At 48.0% G+C, this 13841-nt stretch overlaps 1 protein-coding gene across 3 annotated transcripts in view; it reads right to left on the bottom strand.

Moving 5' to 3' along the window:
* The window catches only part of astn1 (astrotactin 1), a 320953-nt gene that overhangs the window by 99378 nt on the left and 207734 nt on the right, over window positions 1-13841 (bottom strand). For all 3 annotated transcript variants that reach the window (XM_064341654.1, XM_064341655.1, XM_064341656.1), the window contains one exon: window positions 1092-1196. In XM_064341654.1, coding sequence (XP_064197724.1) covers window positions 1092-1196 — 105 coding nt within the window. The remainder of the gene's footprint in view (window positions 1-1091; window positions 1197-13841) is intronic.

Genomic DNA, 13841 nt, shown 5'->3' with positions numbered 1-13841 from the left:
GGCCGAGGGGAGCCGGCGGAGGTAATGAGACGGAGAAAACGCGGTTTCAAAGGTCAGCCGGGACTTTATTCAAAGGGAGAGTGAACTCGGAAGTGCCAGATCTGCAGGAACGGATCCCGCGAAAACACGGAAGCGATACGAGGACATTAAAACGCGCCCCCGTCGCGCAGCGCATTCAGGGGTACTGAATATTTCAGGAGCGCAGACGGGGCTTGCACGATGTTCATAAGGTTAGCCAGCTGAATAATCTGCAACACCATTCTTCCACCGGATGGGAGACAGAACCAGAACAAAGACAACGGGGCCCTCAAAGAGGAATGGGTCCACGAGGGCCACAAGCAAGAAACAAGGAAAACAGAGCCTTTTTTATTTAAAGTAAAACAGGAGTTTAACTAAGACTATCTTTGTGGCACTTCTGGTGTTTTTTTCCCTGATTGAGCTTGGAAAGCTGGTCCACTACCTGTGAAGCAAAGCGACCTGCATTTAGCCATTATTCACTCTCAGCACAGCTAGTTTGCTCAAGCACCATTTAGTGTCTGTATTCTCCTGGAATTTCAGTTGCCATAAATCTCAGATTTCCAGGGGAAAAAAAAGGGAGAGCCCATCCAATCAGCAGAGAGCGCATAGTATCCCCTATGGGGGAGTATGACTGGTGCTGCAGAGACAGCAGCGGTAAAACGCCTATCACAAATGATCTTCGTGAAGTCATCCTGGCAGGACCTGTCAGAACCATTTCCCCGCCCCCCCCCTCCTCCCCAGACAAAAAGCAACGGGGGTATGACAGCTTATTAGGCCGCAGTGAGGGGCAAAGGCAGATCAGAGCCCGCCCATGCAAATGTGGGCTGCCAACTCTAGGCCCTGGGGCAGGGTCACATGACCAGGCCTTACCCTTTTTTTTTTTTTTTGGCTTCTGAAGCACTCGGCGCACTTTGAGGCGGCCGCCAGAGCGTTCGCAGGGCCGCTGCGCGCGTTTCCCTGTGTGGAGGAAGGAGATAGCGAAGCCTTGCGGCGGGAAGGAGGGGTTTGGGGAGTGGGGGGGGGGGGGGGGGGTGTTACCACCTGTGTGCTCGCGCCAGTGATTTCAAGCTTACCTTGTGAGAGGGTCCACTGATTGAGCTTGACGTGGTACAAAATGGACCTCAGCCTCCACTGCTGGACCAGGGGGTATCCGGAAACCTCGCTGTAGTTCACCAGCCCTGCAGAGGGACAGAGAGGGAGGCGGTGTGCGTTTGAGATGGGGGTGGGGGTGGGGGGTGTGGGGGCAGGTCGGCAGCAGCTGCCAGGCTTATGGAAAACCACACAATTTAGGCACCCAGCAGACCCTTTTCAGCCAAAGTGGCTTACCGACGCTGCTTTTAACATGGTTACAAAGCCACCGCTAAGTCTAGAAATGAGCACAGCCGCAATCAAGTCAGGGCCACCTCAGACTCGTGTCAAAAGACCTTCGAAATACCACCCGAGGCTCACCCTCCACCATCCCTCACGTGGAGCTTTTTTGAAAATAAAATGCCGAACATATTTAACAGCAGTGCCTTTTTTTCAAAATGATTAACTCCAGTACTGAATGAATTTCTCTTCTTAAATCGTGTTAAAATTCTCATTTGCGAGATCTGCAGACCTTCCCGTATCGTGCTTTACCACCTCGGCATTTCGGCAAATTACCGGACCGGTGATGAAGTCCATTTCCCGGCGGAAAATCACCGATTGCGCGGAGCCGTTGCGCTTCGCGTCGACGACGCCATCGAGCGAGGCGGCGAATCCCAAGGCGGCGAGGGCCGGGCGCGCGTTTTGGGGGGAGACGGCGGAGATCATGTCATGACGGATGCCTCGTCACAAAGGTGCGCTTCGATGAAATACGGGGAGGCGCGCGTCGCACCTGCGCGAATCGAGCGCATCCATCATCGGTCGCGGCGTTGCCACGGCGCCCGCGGTCGCGCCGCGCGCTCCGATCCTCCGCGCGAGGAGCCGCGGCGCCGCCGCCATTAATCATCTCGTCTCCCGTGGCAACCGTCGCCCGCGCGAGGCCCGTGGCGGGAATGGCGGCCCCTCCGTCAACTCCCCCCGGCTCGTAAACAAACCCCCCCCCCCCAAAAACCCCCCATTACCGCGCGGGGGGTCCGCTTCCGGGTCAGAGGTCAGCCGAATGAAAACGAAACTCAGAGCTCCCGGGACGGCGGGGCCGGTGATCGACAGGATGCGTGCGTCCGAGGGCGGCGGTTGCGTGAGACGGAGCGATGGGTTGTGGGATTGAGCCGGCTCTCGCTCCTCTCTCAACGTAGGCGCACCTCAATCGATAGGCCTTCCTCTAGGTCTCCACTCACACACACACACACACACACACACTCACACTGTGCCACAATCAGACCCGGAATGGAGGGAGAAGCAGGAACTCAATTTCATTTGACAAATAGCATCTCCTGTGCCCTCGGAAGCAGAGAAAAAGAGTGGTAACCGGTTTCGAACGCCAACTCAGAAAGCCGCTAACATAAAAAAGCCACTAAGCTGTTTTTGACAAAAGCAAAGAGCTATCCCACTGAAGTAAGCACATCATTATTTAGCAAGATGCATTAATATAGACTTCTGCTTATTTTTACCAGGATGAGATACCATCTGCATGACAACGGTTGTTTGGGAAATGAGCATCACTTTCCAACAGCTTTAATTCTCAACAGGACAATCCAAATGCAAGAGAACAAATATAAATATTAGTACCATAGCAGGACACATTACTGGATGTGACACATTGCTTAGGATGCTATGTAACCCAAAACTCATTTCCAAAGACTCGGTTTCTCTGAATAAATGAATGCTTTGAAGACCCCTTATTTTACCAATTACTGAGTACACAAAAATAGGTTTCCATTTCTCTAAAATAAAGCTGACAGAACTGCTTGTAAGACAATGCTTAAATACATATTTGAAAACATTTGACAGACACTTTTACAAACAGAACTGGAATTCTTCAGGAGATTAGATTTGGTAATTTAATAAATTGGTTCTTTTGCCTTATTGAAATAAATGTTACTTGTCATTTATTTATTTATTTATTTATCTTCTTAACAGGCACCCTTATCGAAAGGCAGCGATGAAGCAGTCAAGACGACGACTGCGCCTGAAGAAAAGGCTAAATGGGGGACCAGTGGTCCTGCCACTCACAGAACCATTCGCAAAACGCTGCCATGGCGACAGATGTTGCCCGCGGCGGCAGTTCTGCGATGCTTCCCATCCACTTGTTCACGCGTGCGGATTTTTACAAAGATTTGCCTTGAGAAACATGAATATACAGCATCTCCATACTGACCTGGAGGCAGTGCACAGTGCTGCAATGTTGAAGACCAGCAAGCGCTGCCAAGAGAGATAACGCGGATGGCCCATCCAGCCCTAAATCCCCAAACACGTAGGGCAAATGATAGCCACACACTTGAAAGTGATCTCGTTTACTAATGTTGACCTACTTATGAGATAATATGTAACTGCAGTAAGCAAATAGTGCTATCAGCTATCACCCACTGTATAACATAAAAATGAGTGGTATTACATTCCAATGCAATACCCTGGCCTGGGCACATTGCATGGGAGAGCCGCCCAAGTCTATGCAAGCAGCCCTGTGGTCCAGGTGGCCTTTTTTTTGGAATGAACGAGGGCATGAGGACGGGGAGAGCCGGGCTTCTAAGGAGAGTCGAAATTGTCGGCAGTGAAAAGGGCCTTGTCTGTTCCCCCCGCCGCCCCCACCCCGAGTCCCCCCCCCCCCCAGGTCCTAATGCTCTCATTGTCTGACAGAATGATTAATACGACAGCGCCTCACACCGCAAACACGAGTTCAGAGTCTCCAGCCGGCTCACTCAACGCACCGCCAGGCAGGGCCACCGTGTCTGCAGGAAAACAAAATGTCCACTCGAGTGCTTCACCATTCAAATATACACGTATACCTACATCTACCGATATATATATATATATCAGACCTGGGTCAAATATATATTTGTTTTGGATTCAAATACTTTTCTACACTTTACTGATCTTGTCTGTTGCATTGGAACCCATGAAATACTCTCAAAAAGTGCAAACTCTGCCTTCTGGTCATATTGGCAGGCTCAATTACACCAGGCAAGATCAATAGAGCACAGACAATTATTTGAATCCAAAACCAATACGTATTTGACCCAGGTCTGATATTTATATATATATATGCAATAACGACACAACAGCCAGTGGTATATCGTGATTATATCACAGCAAAAGGGACTGGCGCGGACCTCAACCACATCGACAACAAAAGACGACGTCGACCAAAAAGATATTCCTCTGTGACTTAGCAAAAAAAAAAAAACAAGGCAGCTGAAGCAGATGGCACAGCTCTGGCCTCTGCACAGTCCAGAGCAAACAGCGAGCGCGTCAGACGAGAAGTTAATGAACGACTTCGGGAAAAGGGGGACAGGGTTTTGATTTTAATTTGTCTCCGAGGGCCCCTGGTCTATATCTGCTGCTGGCGGCGCTGTCATAGCCGTTTAGCGGACACGTCAGGGACGCGGACGAGCCTGAGGTCGCTCGAGGTCGTTTCCGTTTTCATATCGCGCGCGTCCACTCTTTCTCTTCTCTCTCCGAGGTCACAAACATCTGCTCCGCACGCCGATAAAATTCTCCAGAGTGCAATTTAAACTGACCCGACATACCATAAAGAGACACGAGAAGGCCACAGGAATTAAACAGCAGAAAACGGAACTCTTACTGAAATTTTAATTGCACATAATTTCCTTCCGTTTGACTCAGCACTTGATTAACCATATTATTGTTCAGTAGAACTATTTTAATTGGAATCAACAGTAAAGAATATTTAAAAAATCTTTACACAATGTTACAGCGATTTTGTTTTTGAGAAGTTAAACAATCATTTGTTAATACAATCTAAATCTGCTTTTCATTGCTACTCAGCACTCAATACACAACTAGCACACCTCACCCGGTATCTGATTTTTCAAACATGAGCAGGCATCCATGGCTCTGCACAGCCAGGGTGTAAACAACTGACGCATTACATTTTACATTACAGTACATCCTTTGTGTGGATGTTTTTATCCAAACTGCATACACAATATTGGACACTCACCTGTAAGCAGGCAAACCAGCAGTGCCCAGGTCAAGACGTACACACAAAGTTACAAACATCACTGAGGAACATTCAGCAATCCCAGTACAGATCTGATGTACAGATTAGCCAAAACAAGCCCTAAGAAAATGTAACAAGTGATTCATTTTGTCCAAGTGAAAATATGTACGTGCGATGACAAGAACATTCAGCCCAGCTAGGCTCGCCGTGCAACCTTCTGTCGAGAAATCGCCCTGCGCCGTCTCAGGCCTCTTGTTCGCATGAGATGTGAACTTGTGTCAAAAGAAGCAAAAACAGAAGCAAAAAGCAGACACAGCAGCTGTTACACACAGTAAACAATGCGCGCTGATAAATAATGCATTAGCATTGCATCTTCAGTGCTGAACTCAGCTATTTCATGAGCCGTGTTCAGAGGGGCCAGGGTCCTGAGCTGGGATGCTCAGATTACAGCAGTGCCCCTGGTGTCTGCCTGCATTCGGAAGTATTTCCACAGAGGAAGCCTCCGGAAAGATGTGCTCGAAATACATCCGCAGGCACGGTCGGACTGGTCATCTGGCAATTCAACACCAACCGCCCCCCATCCCCCCCCCCCCACCTTCCACCACACTAACCCCTGACATCCAGAAGGGGTCAGAATAGAGCGGGGTCTCCTGGCTTGCCAAAAAACGCCGTACCCAATTTGACAAAATGACTTGCCCTGAAATGTCCGACTTTTTGCATACAAACCCCAAATTCAAACTGAGAAGCAGAAAGTTAAACATCGAGACATAACCAGACGCTCCACAAGAGTTTATTACAGAAGCTGCACCTCTCGACAGTTACTCGCGCGATGGAGGAGTGAAATCAGTGCACTTTTCAGCTCCTGCCTTACAGGCCAGGTGAGGATACTTCAGTGCGACAGAGTGGCTGAGAAGACATTTTCCTGAGTGAGATGCTGGTGAGGCACGGCGAGCTCAGTGTGGAGAAAAAAAAAGAAATCACATTCAGACTCGGTAATAATGCCAGGGAATAATTACTTTAATGACGCCACTCAGGAGTTGATTGAAACAACGTGTGATGTTTTCACAAAGAGGGAGGGAAGAGAAGCTAACTCACTGTGCATGCTGGGAAGGGGGGGGGGGGGCTGGGGGTGCGAGCAGCACGGCTGAGGAGAACCGTAGTCCATTTCAAAGACTGAAAACGTCTCGTCGTAAATCTACCCGAAAATGGAAGTTAGCCCGTGACAGCTAGCTCAGCATGTTTTGAAGTATCAGATTGAGACAGCAAAAATACTGACTTTTTTTTTTTTTTTTTTACACAGAATCAAGCGTCCACTCACGCCAATTTCACTGGTGAGAGAACGCGCCCTTAAAATCCATGTAATATAAACTGCTTTATCGCGTACAGGAGAAGTGGAGTGCATCGGTTCTACAGCTTCTGCTACACGGTACGGAGGGACGGTACATTTTGCCCTTTCGTTGGTAATTTACTTTTCCAGAACCTTCCAATGCACAGTCATGTACTTAAATGATAACGAAAAAACGACCTAATTAAATTATAAATGTTGTATCTGCCGAACCGGCAAGGGACAGAGGTTTCGAGCGCAGTTCAGGGGTGGTGAACAGAGTCAGGGGTCAGACCCCTGAGTCACTGGGAAGGGTTCCGTGTGACACAGTCGCTGTACCCTTGAGCAGAACCACCTCAGCTGCATTATGCTAAAAAAAAAACCTCTGCGTGCAAGCTCAGGCTTTTATGAATGAGACCCAGCGCAGGCATTATCGCCCTCCATTACAGTGCCCGTTCATCCATCGCAAACGTTTTTAGTTCTGTAATTCTGCTTTATCGCCAACAAAGGCTGAAAAGCGGGGAAGTGAAATATCCCTGGTTACGCGAACTAAAAACATACTTGTATGAATTATTGCACCTCTGTAATTTCCAATCTGCCGGTTTCGACTCATTGATTGAATAGCGGCGGCCTCGCCCAGGACTACATTTAAAAACGCACCCTAAATTCAGCGGGAGGCTACAGGCTGTCATAAATCCCCCTGAACAAACTGCTTGATATTCGGTTCTGGATGACTGACAGGGAAGACTCACACAGGAGGCAGGCAATGGAGCAAAACCGGCACACTTTTGCATTCAGCTCTCCCCACAGAAACGGGCATTTAAAAATCGCCGCAGTGCATGCTATGCCTTTCCTATTGGAACTGCACGTTGGGTGAGTTTGAGCTTGCATTGAGGTAAAGGCAGTACTCACTCCTTAGGTAAGGTTATGAGTCTTATACAGAGACGTTTCACCGGGAGGCCATCTTGGCTCAAAAGCGCATCCAGCACAGTGCCGAGTCTGGTCACGAACGCCCCGAGGGTCTATATTTTACGGCCCTACGTATTACAACGGCTCATTTCACTTCATTACAAGACTGGCTTCAGTCTCAGGGACGGGACGCGGGCGGGACAGAGGATACGAGCACGGAGAGAGAGACAGAGAGCGGCCCGAATTTTCGCTAAGCGCATCAGCTGCAAGGTGAACCGCCTGCTAGGCTTCGGTGGCACAGCATCTGCGAACCTTGGGAAACGGTAGGCGTCTTTCATCCTCCCATAGGCGCTCACTTAGTTCAATTTGAACTTTGACTTTTAGTGTAAACTTTCCCCGTTTGCACTAGGTTAAGATGCTATTTTCACAAAACAAACCAAATATGACAAACAAACGATCGCGACGTTTCCACTTCTTTACCAGTGGGCACTCTCCTGACACAAGCTGTAGTGAGGCACACAAGATGTGCTGACAGAGTTACATAAAAAATCCATTATGAAAGAGGATTTCACCACACGGTACAGAAAAAAAGCTCACCAAAATGTTATGACTTTAGTAGCTATGACTGAACACATACATCATAAAACTCACAGACGATGTACAAAAAGTGTACAGCACTGTGACCTATAAAGCTGGTGCCAGGGGAACACATCTGGATGCTCCCTCAAAGCGGTTCGAGAAGGTATCCAAGGTGACAGCGCCTGCCGCCCTGAGAGTGCCGGGGAAAAAAAGGGCGGCGGCGGTGTGCGTCGTCGCGGCGACGTCGGAACACCTCTGCGCCTCGGCGAATCGCAGGGCCATATGCCGGGAGTTTAATTAAGGGGGAATTGGGGGAAGAAGCTTCGGCGCGACGCCATGAATCACTGCCACTTTGTCCTCGTCAACAGTCAACAAACGTCCGGCCCCGAGGGTCGGGCGACGGGTCAGAGGGAGGAGCCGATCCCGAGTTCGAATCAACATTCCCCCGGAATATCCGCTGCTCGTTCATTCGATCGTCCACAGAAGCTCCTCTCTCTCTCTCTCTCTCTCTCTCTCTCCCTCCCTTGATGTGTCTCCTCCTGCCTCGTGGGCAGGTGACGTCAGCGCGACGCGTTCAAATAAAATAAGAGACGGTCGGTTGGTCGGTCGGTCGGTCGGTCTCCGAAGACTCGCCGCGTTCCGTTTCTGCAGCCGGGGGGGGCGCACGCCGCGCTCGCGATGCTCGTCACGGCCGCCCGCCCCCTTAAGGCAGCCGGACCCCTGGCGAGACCCCCGCTGTATTAATTATCACATCTAATGTCGTCCGTTAATTAATTGACGTTTAATGCGGGGGGGCGGGGGGGGGAGAAAGGCTCCCGCATTTCCATGCAATTAATCAGTGTCAGCGAACAAATCAAACCCCAAAAGTGATTACCGTCGAGGGCTGCTCCCAAAATTGAATTTTAATGGCGCTCGCTGTCTTCTTTGTGTGCCAGAAACTGTGGTCTGTGCTGGTGCCAGGCCCATATCACTTATTTATACCCGGCTTCTGCCCAGAGACTATGTGCCTCTTTTTTTTTTTACACTTCTGAGAAGTCACAGTAAAGAAATATAAAAAAATAAAAATCTCCATTTCTTCAACCTTGGTGTTCATAACTAACGTGTGTTCCAACCTGTATATGAATAGAAGAGCAGCTTTCAGATGAAAAAAAATGTGGAAATTAATCTGATGAAGAATACGGACACTGCCGCTATTTGCATTTATGCAAATGTTCCCCCGCAGAACACGAGCAGCGGCTCACAGCTAGCATTGCTGAGCCTCGGTTCAGGCCGCACAGTAAAATCTTAATTATCCACGCTGCCAGGGACCGAGGCAAGTCCGGGCAATCTGCAGACCTGTAAATTCAAATTACCTTGGCAACCAAACAATTAATTGTAAGCGCATTAGCGGCCAGAAACACGCGGAGCCGTGTTAATGGATTCCTCTTTCCTGTTCGCGCTGTTCCACCAATTAAGAGCGGACACGGAGAAGAGCCACAGGCAGCGGGGGCGGCAGGTTCCAGTCCATCGGACAACTGTAACATTTACAAAATAATAACATTTCGCAACGAAACGCCTTTTTTTCCCCTGATGTAATGATACAGAAAAAGATAACGCAGGTGGATCTTTAAAAAAAAAAAATTTTTTTTTAAAAACTGTTTCGTTTATCTCTTTGCCCAGGAGAAACGCGTATGGAAGCTGAAGGCTCCATTTTGATGGCGAGAACAACGGCAGAAGATACGAACGCAGTTGTTTATTGCAGCATTTGTATCGGTGCTTTATACTGGCACTCTGTTACATCAGTGGTGATTTTATTGCTTGTACCGAGCCAGTGTTACACAACTCTACCGGCGCAGTCATGTTATAATGGACTTCACAATGCACTGCAATAAATGTGGCTTCAGTACAAATATACACATGTCGCACTGATGCTAGAAGACTCCTGCTAGAAGCAGGATTTGGATTGTGTGAAATATAAATATACTGTAAATATTCATACTGAAAAACAAAACAAATTCATCTGTAATCAGGAATGAATTAGTGGAGATGAATGAAAGGTCACATGATGCTGTATTACCCACATGACCGACAGTCGTGCTGTATATGAACATGCATGGCCTCTGCAGACCTGTGAAAACTGAAATAATGGCAGCACTCCTAACCCTTTCTGTAGCACACTCCCCCCCCTCCCTTTTAACACAAGCCTGAAAATGACATACCCAAAATAAAATGGTTACCATTTTTTGAGCCCTTCTGACTACAGGCATAGTCCTGGTCTCTGCTGAAAGGTAGCTCTGGGGTGTCTCTTTTCCAAGAGTCATAATTTCTTCAAATATCACTGAAACAGTCACAGAAGCTAACAGAATTCTGACTGCTTGGCCAGTACTGGTCAGAGAAGCTTGTAGGTGAGCTCACTTGTTCCATAGCGTCTATAAAAACCACAGATAATAATATTCCTATGCACACAATATAACGAAATGGACAACAGTGACAAGTGCAAATGATTTTGGGACTAGAAATTACTCTGAATTCTGTTCGCTGGATCCTTACCATGTTAAGAAACCAACATTACCCTGGTTTGTGCTGTCTCTGGATTTTCAAAAAGCGAAGAAGGAGAAGACAGCTCCACCTGGAATCTTCAACTCACTTCAACTCTTCAACGTCTTTTTTAAATGTATGCCTGCATACGCGTCTGCTATTGTTCTGTGTTCGGACCCTTAAAGTAGACTTTTTTTTAGGATTCAAGTAGTAACTGCCAAAAAAGAAAAAAAAAGGCGAAGTGAATGGAGCGCGTTGTTCAAAGCCTTTCAGCTTTCAGCTGAAAACTTTCAGCTCTTTCTACTACTCAGTCAACAAGGCAATTTCTGTACGCCAAACAAAACAAAATTGCATCCTCCGTGAAAAACGGAACCATTTTTCTAATCAAATATCAGGCCATATTTAAAATGCATTGCGCAGCCTTGGCACACACCATAAATTATTCTCCCCCAGAAGGTCTGACATTCTCTTATGCCACCAATTACAGTGTGACCTAATAAAATATAGATTTTCTGCTGTCTCATCGCTGCCGTATTTAAAGTCACCGGGTGTCAGGAGACACAGTGAAGGGACGAGTACCCCCCCCACACCCCCCCCCCCACCCTAAGGGCGCCATATCCGCGTAAATGAAAGGGCGTCCGCGTTTCCGCGTTTCCACCTCGCCTGTTTTGAGCGTCTCTCCCCCACCTTATGCCTGAATGCAGTCGACGCTCACACCGGCCCACAGGGCACCTTTAATGGCCGCCGCTTATTTGTAGTCGTGAGTTTTGTCGCCGTGCTGAAATGAACACAGGAACAAGCTGTGGGACTCAAAAAAACGGACCGCTTCAATTTTAATTTAATTTTTTTTTTTTTTTTTTTTTAAATAAGGAAGTTCAGTAACAATTGCATCAGACTGCTTTCCCATGCAAACTCACTGACCTCACACTTGTCCCAACAGAAGCACATATCTCCACATTTAAAACAGTGGGGATTGATCAGAGACAGTGGTAACCCCAAAGCAAGGAGACATATTTACCAAGAAACAAAGGCATCTCCGTCCCCCTATCGACTCATTAACTGAGGGGCAGTTGCAGCGTGCTTAGCTCGAGTTTTAAAACTCAGGGTTAAACCTCTTGACCACAGACTGCATTACAACTGGAGCAGCTGTACAAAGGTGTGGGATATGGATTAGCTGTTCCAGTGGAAATGCAGCTTAAACCTGATGTTTAAACTCCAGCAAGGCATACTGAAATTGACCGAGAGTGTTTCTTGTTGTTGTCGTTGTTTTGATTTGCTTTGTAATGCCTGTCATTATCTTCTGAGAAGGTAGATATCCTCTTTGATTTCAACACCTAATGTGATGTTACTCAACTCTATCCCAGGGATCTGCAGAAAATATGCGTTTCCAGCTCAACAATCCTTTGAGTTAATTACGCTTTCTTGTTATTTTAACTTGAGTAAATGATTTGGATTTGATATACCTTGGCAAACATCCTCTAAATGTCCTTAGAGAAACAGAGAGCTTATTTGATGAAAAGAAGCATAAAAGTGGTTCTTAAATTATAAATGTTAATTTAAAAAAATCACAAAGAAAATATGCATAACCACTGTGCAATGAGACTCCAAAACATCAGGGTAGAGACGCAGGTGGAAAAACATTTTCTCTTCAGTTTGCTGTCTCAAACAAACAAAAAGTCCAGTGACATTTAAATAATTCAGTTCTCTTTGTGTCCTTTTGCACGTTTCTCCTTTCCCAGGGTACAATGGAAATGATTCATCAAAAAGTGCAACTCCTAATTCAACTGTGAAATTGTGGCTCTTTCTGTCCTAAATTGAAGTTTTAGATCTGTCTACTTGCTCGGTGGTTTCAATAAGCCCACGGGAATGGTATTGACCCGAGCTTATAGAATAACGCAGCTCTCCTTTTGCTCTTTGCGGGCCTGTGTCTGCCCATTTCCAACTCTGAAGGTAATTACAGCAGGAAGGCCCTGTCTGGAAAGGACTGATAAAATTCTCAAGGCAGATATTTGACTAGATTTTTTTTTTCTTTTTTTTTTTTTTTTTACTTTCCATCGACAGATTTGCAGTTGATAGTGGGTGCCGTACCTGAAAGCTAAGCAACAAAAGATCAACGACAGAACATTCACACGTGTGTACACACACACACACACAAACACACACGTACAAACATGCAAAGTCATTCATACAACACACCTACACACTTGCATGGACACCACGCACAACAGAATATCCACAGGCCAATGCACCTGGGACACCAGCCATTTCCCCGAAGCTTAAACAGAATAATGAATAATATGCAAGGCAGCTGGATCGGCGAGTCTCAGTGGACTCAGCAACAAAGTCTCTCTGGCCACCAACCGAGTTCCATCAACCTGTTCCAGCAAGCTACAGGTGGTCCGAGATACACGCTGGACTTCAAACATTCCGTGGGCCCTCCCTGATTGGACAGGAGTCTCTCTCGGGCCAAACTACCCCGTCACAGCGTGATCCGTCCTAGATCTGCATTCAAAAGCCTTCACGGTTTACGATTGAAGTCGCAAAGCAGCTAAAGTCAGCCGTTTCTCAAACCTGTTGTCAGCTGTTTTAGTATGCCAATGGCAGACCTCCGTTTGACGTCCACGTTCACGCGCTAACCCAGCCGACTACAGAGCGACTCGTACGAGACCTCACTCAGACGCCGCTGAGAAATGTGAAAAACGTTTTTTCTACATTTGGCTTTATAAAGTGAGCACTCCCGCACACCTGGCAGCTGTTTTTCTTCTTTTTTTTAGAGAAAGTGCCAAGAGCAACACCTCCCCATGGGCACGGGACCACATAGCGGAGTGTCGCTCGATCTCGCCCGCTCCCAAGAGTTGGAGGGGGGGGTGGGCGTGCGTGCGCCAGTTTGGGAAAAGAAGCGGTAGAAGGTTCTCTTTCTTCATCCTTGTAGAGAGCCCCCCCCCCACCACCACCCGCCTGCCCTGGCTGTGGCTTACCTGCTTCCAATTAAATCAAGATGTATTTGCCTTTCAAAGCTTCCTCTCCCTCTCCTTCCCCATTGGAATAATTGATGGAGCCCTCCGGCCTATGATGAATAGCTCTCCAACAGGAAGATGAATAGGTAGATGAATGCCTTGCCCTGGGAGAGCTGGAGCAGGGAGCGCGTGGAGTTGCTGACATGGTGACAAATACACTGACCGCGGCGCCAACCCGCCAAAACCAGCAGGGGAAGGGGCTACGGTGGGGGGGGGGGAGTGGCTCGACAGGTCCTGCCGTTTCCCCAGAACCTCCATGTCAAGCCTACAGCGGGGCCTTGGCGACGGGTATTTCCGGCGACTCCGCCCGAGGGGGGGGGGGGGGTGGAAGCAGAGGCGCGGGATGGCGGTTTGAGGTCAGCGCACCACGTGACCCGGGGAAGCGGGGATT

This window comes from Anguilla rostrata, chromosome 6, assembly GCF_018555375.3.
Source record: "Anguilla rostrata isolate EN2019 chromosome 6, ASM1855537v3, whole genome shotgun sequence".
Lineage (NCBI taxonomy): Eukaryota > Metazoa > Chordata > Actinopteri > Anguilliformes > Anguillidae > Anguilla > Anguilla rostrata.
This window is presented reverse-complemented; position numbering and strand designations above follow the sequence as displayed.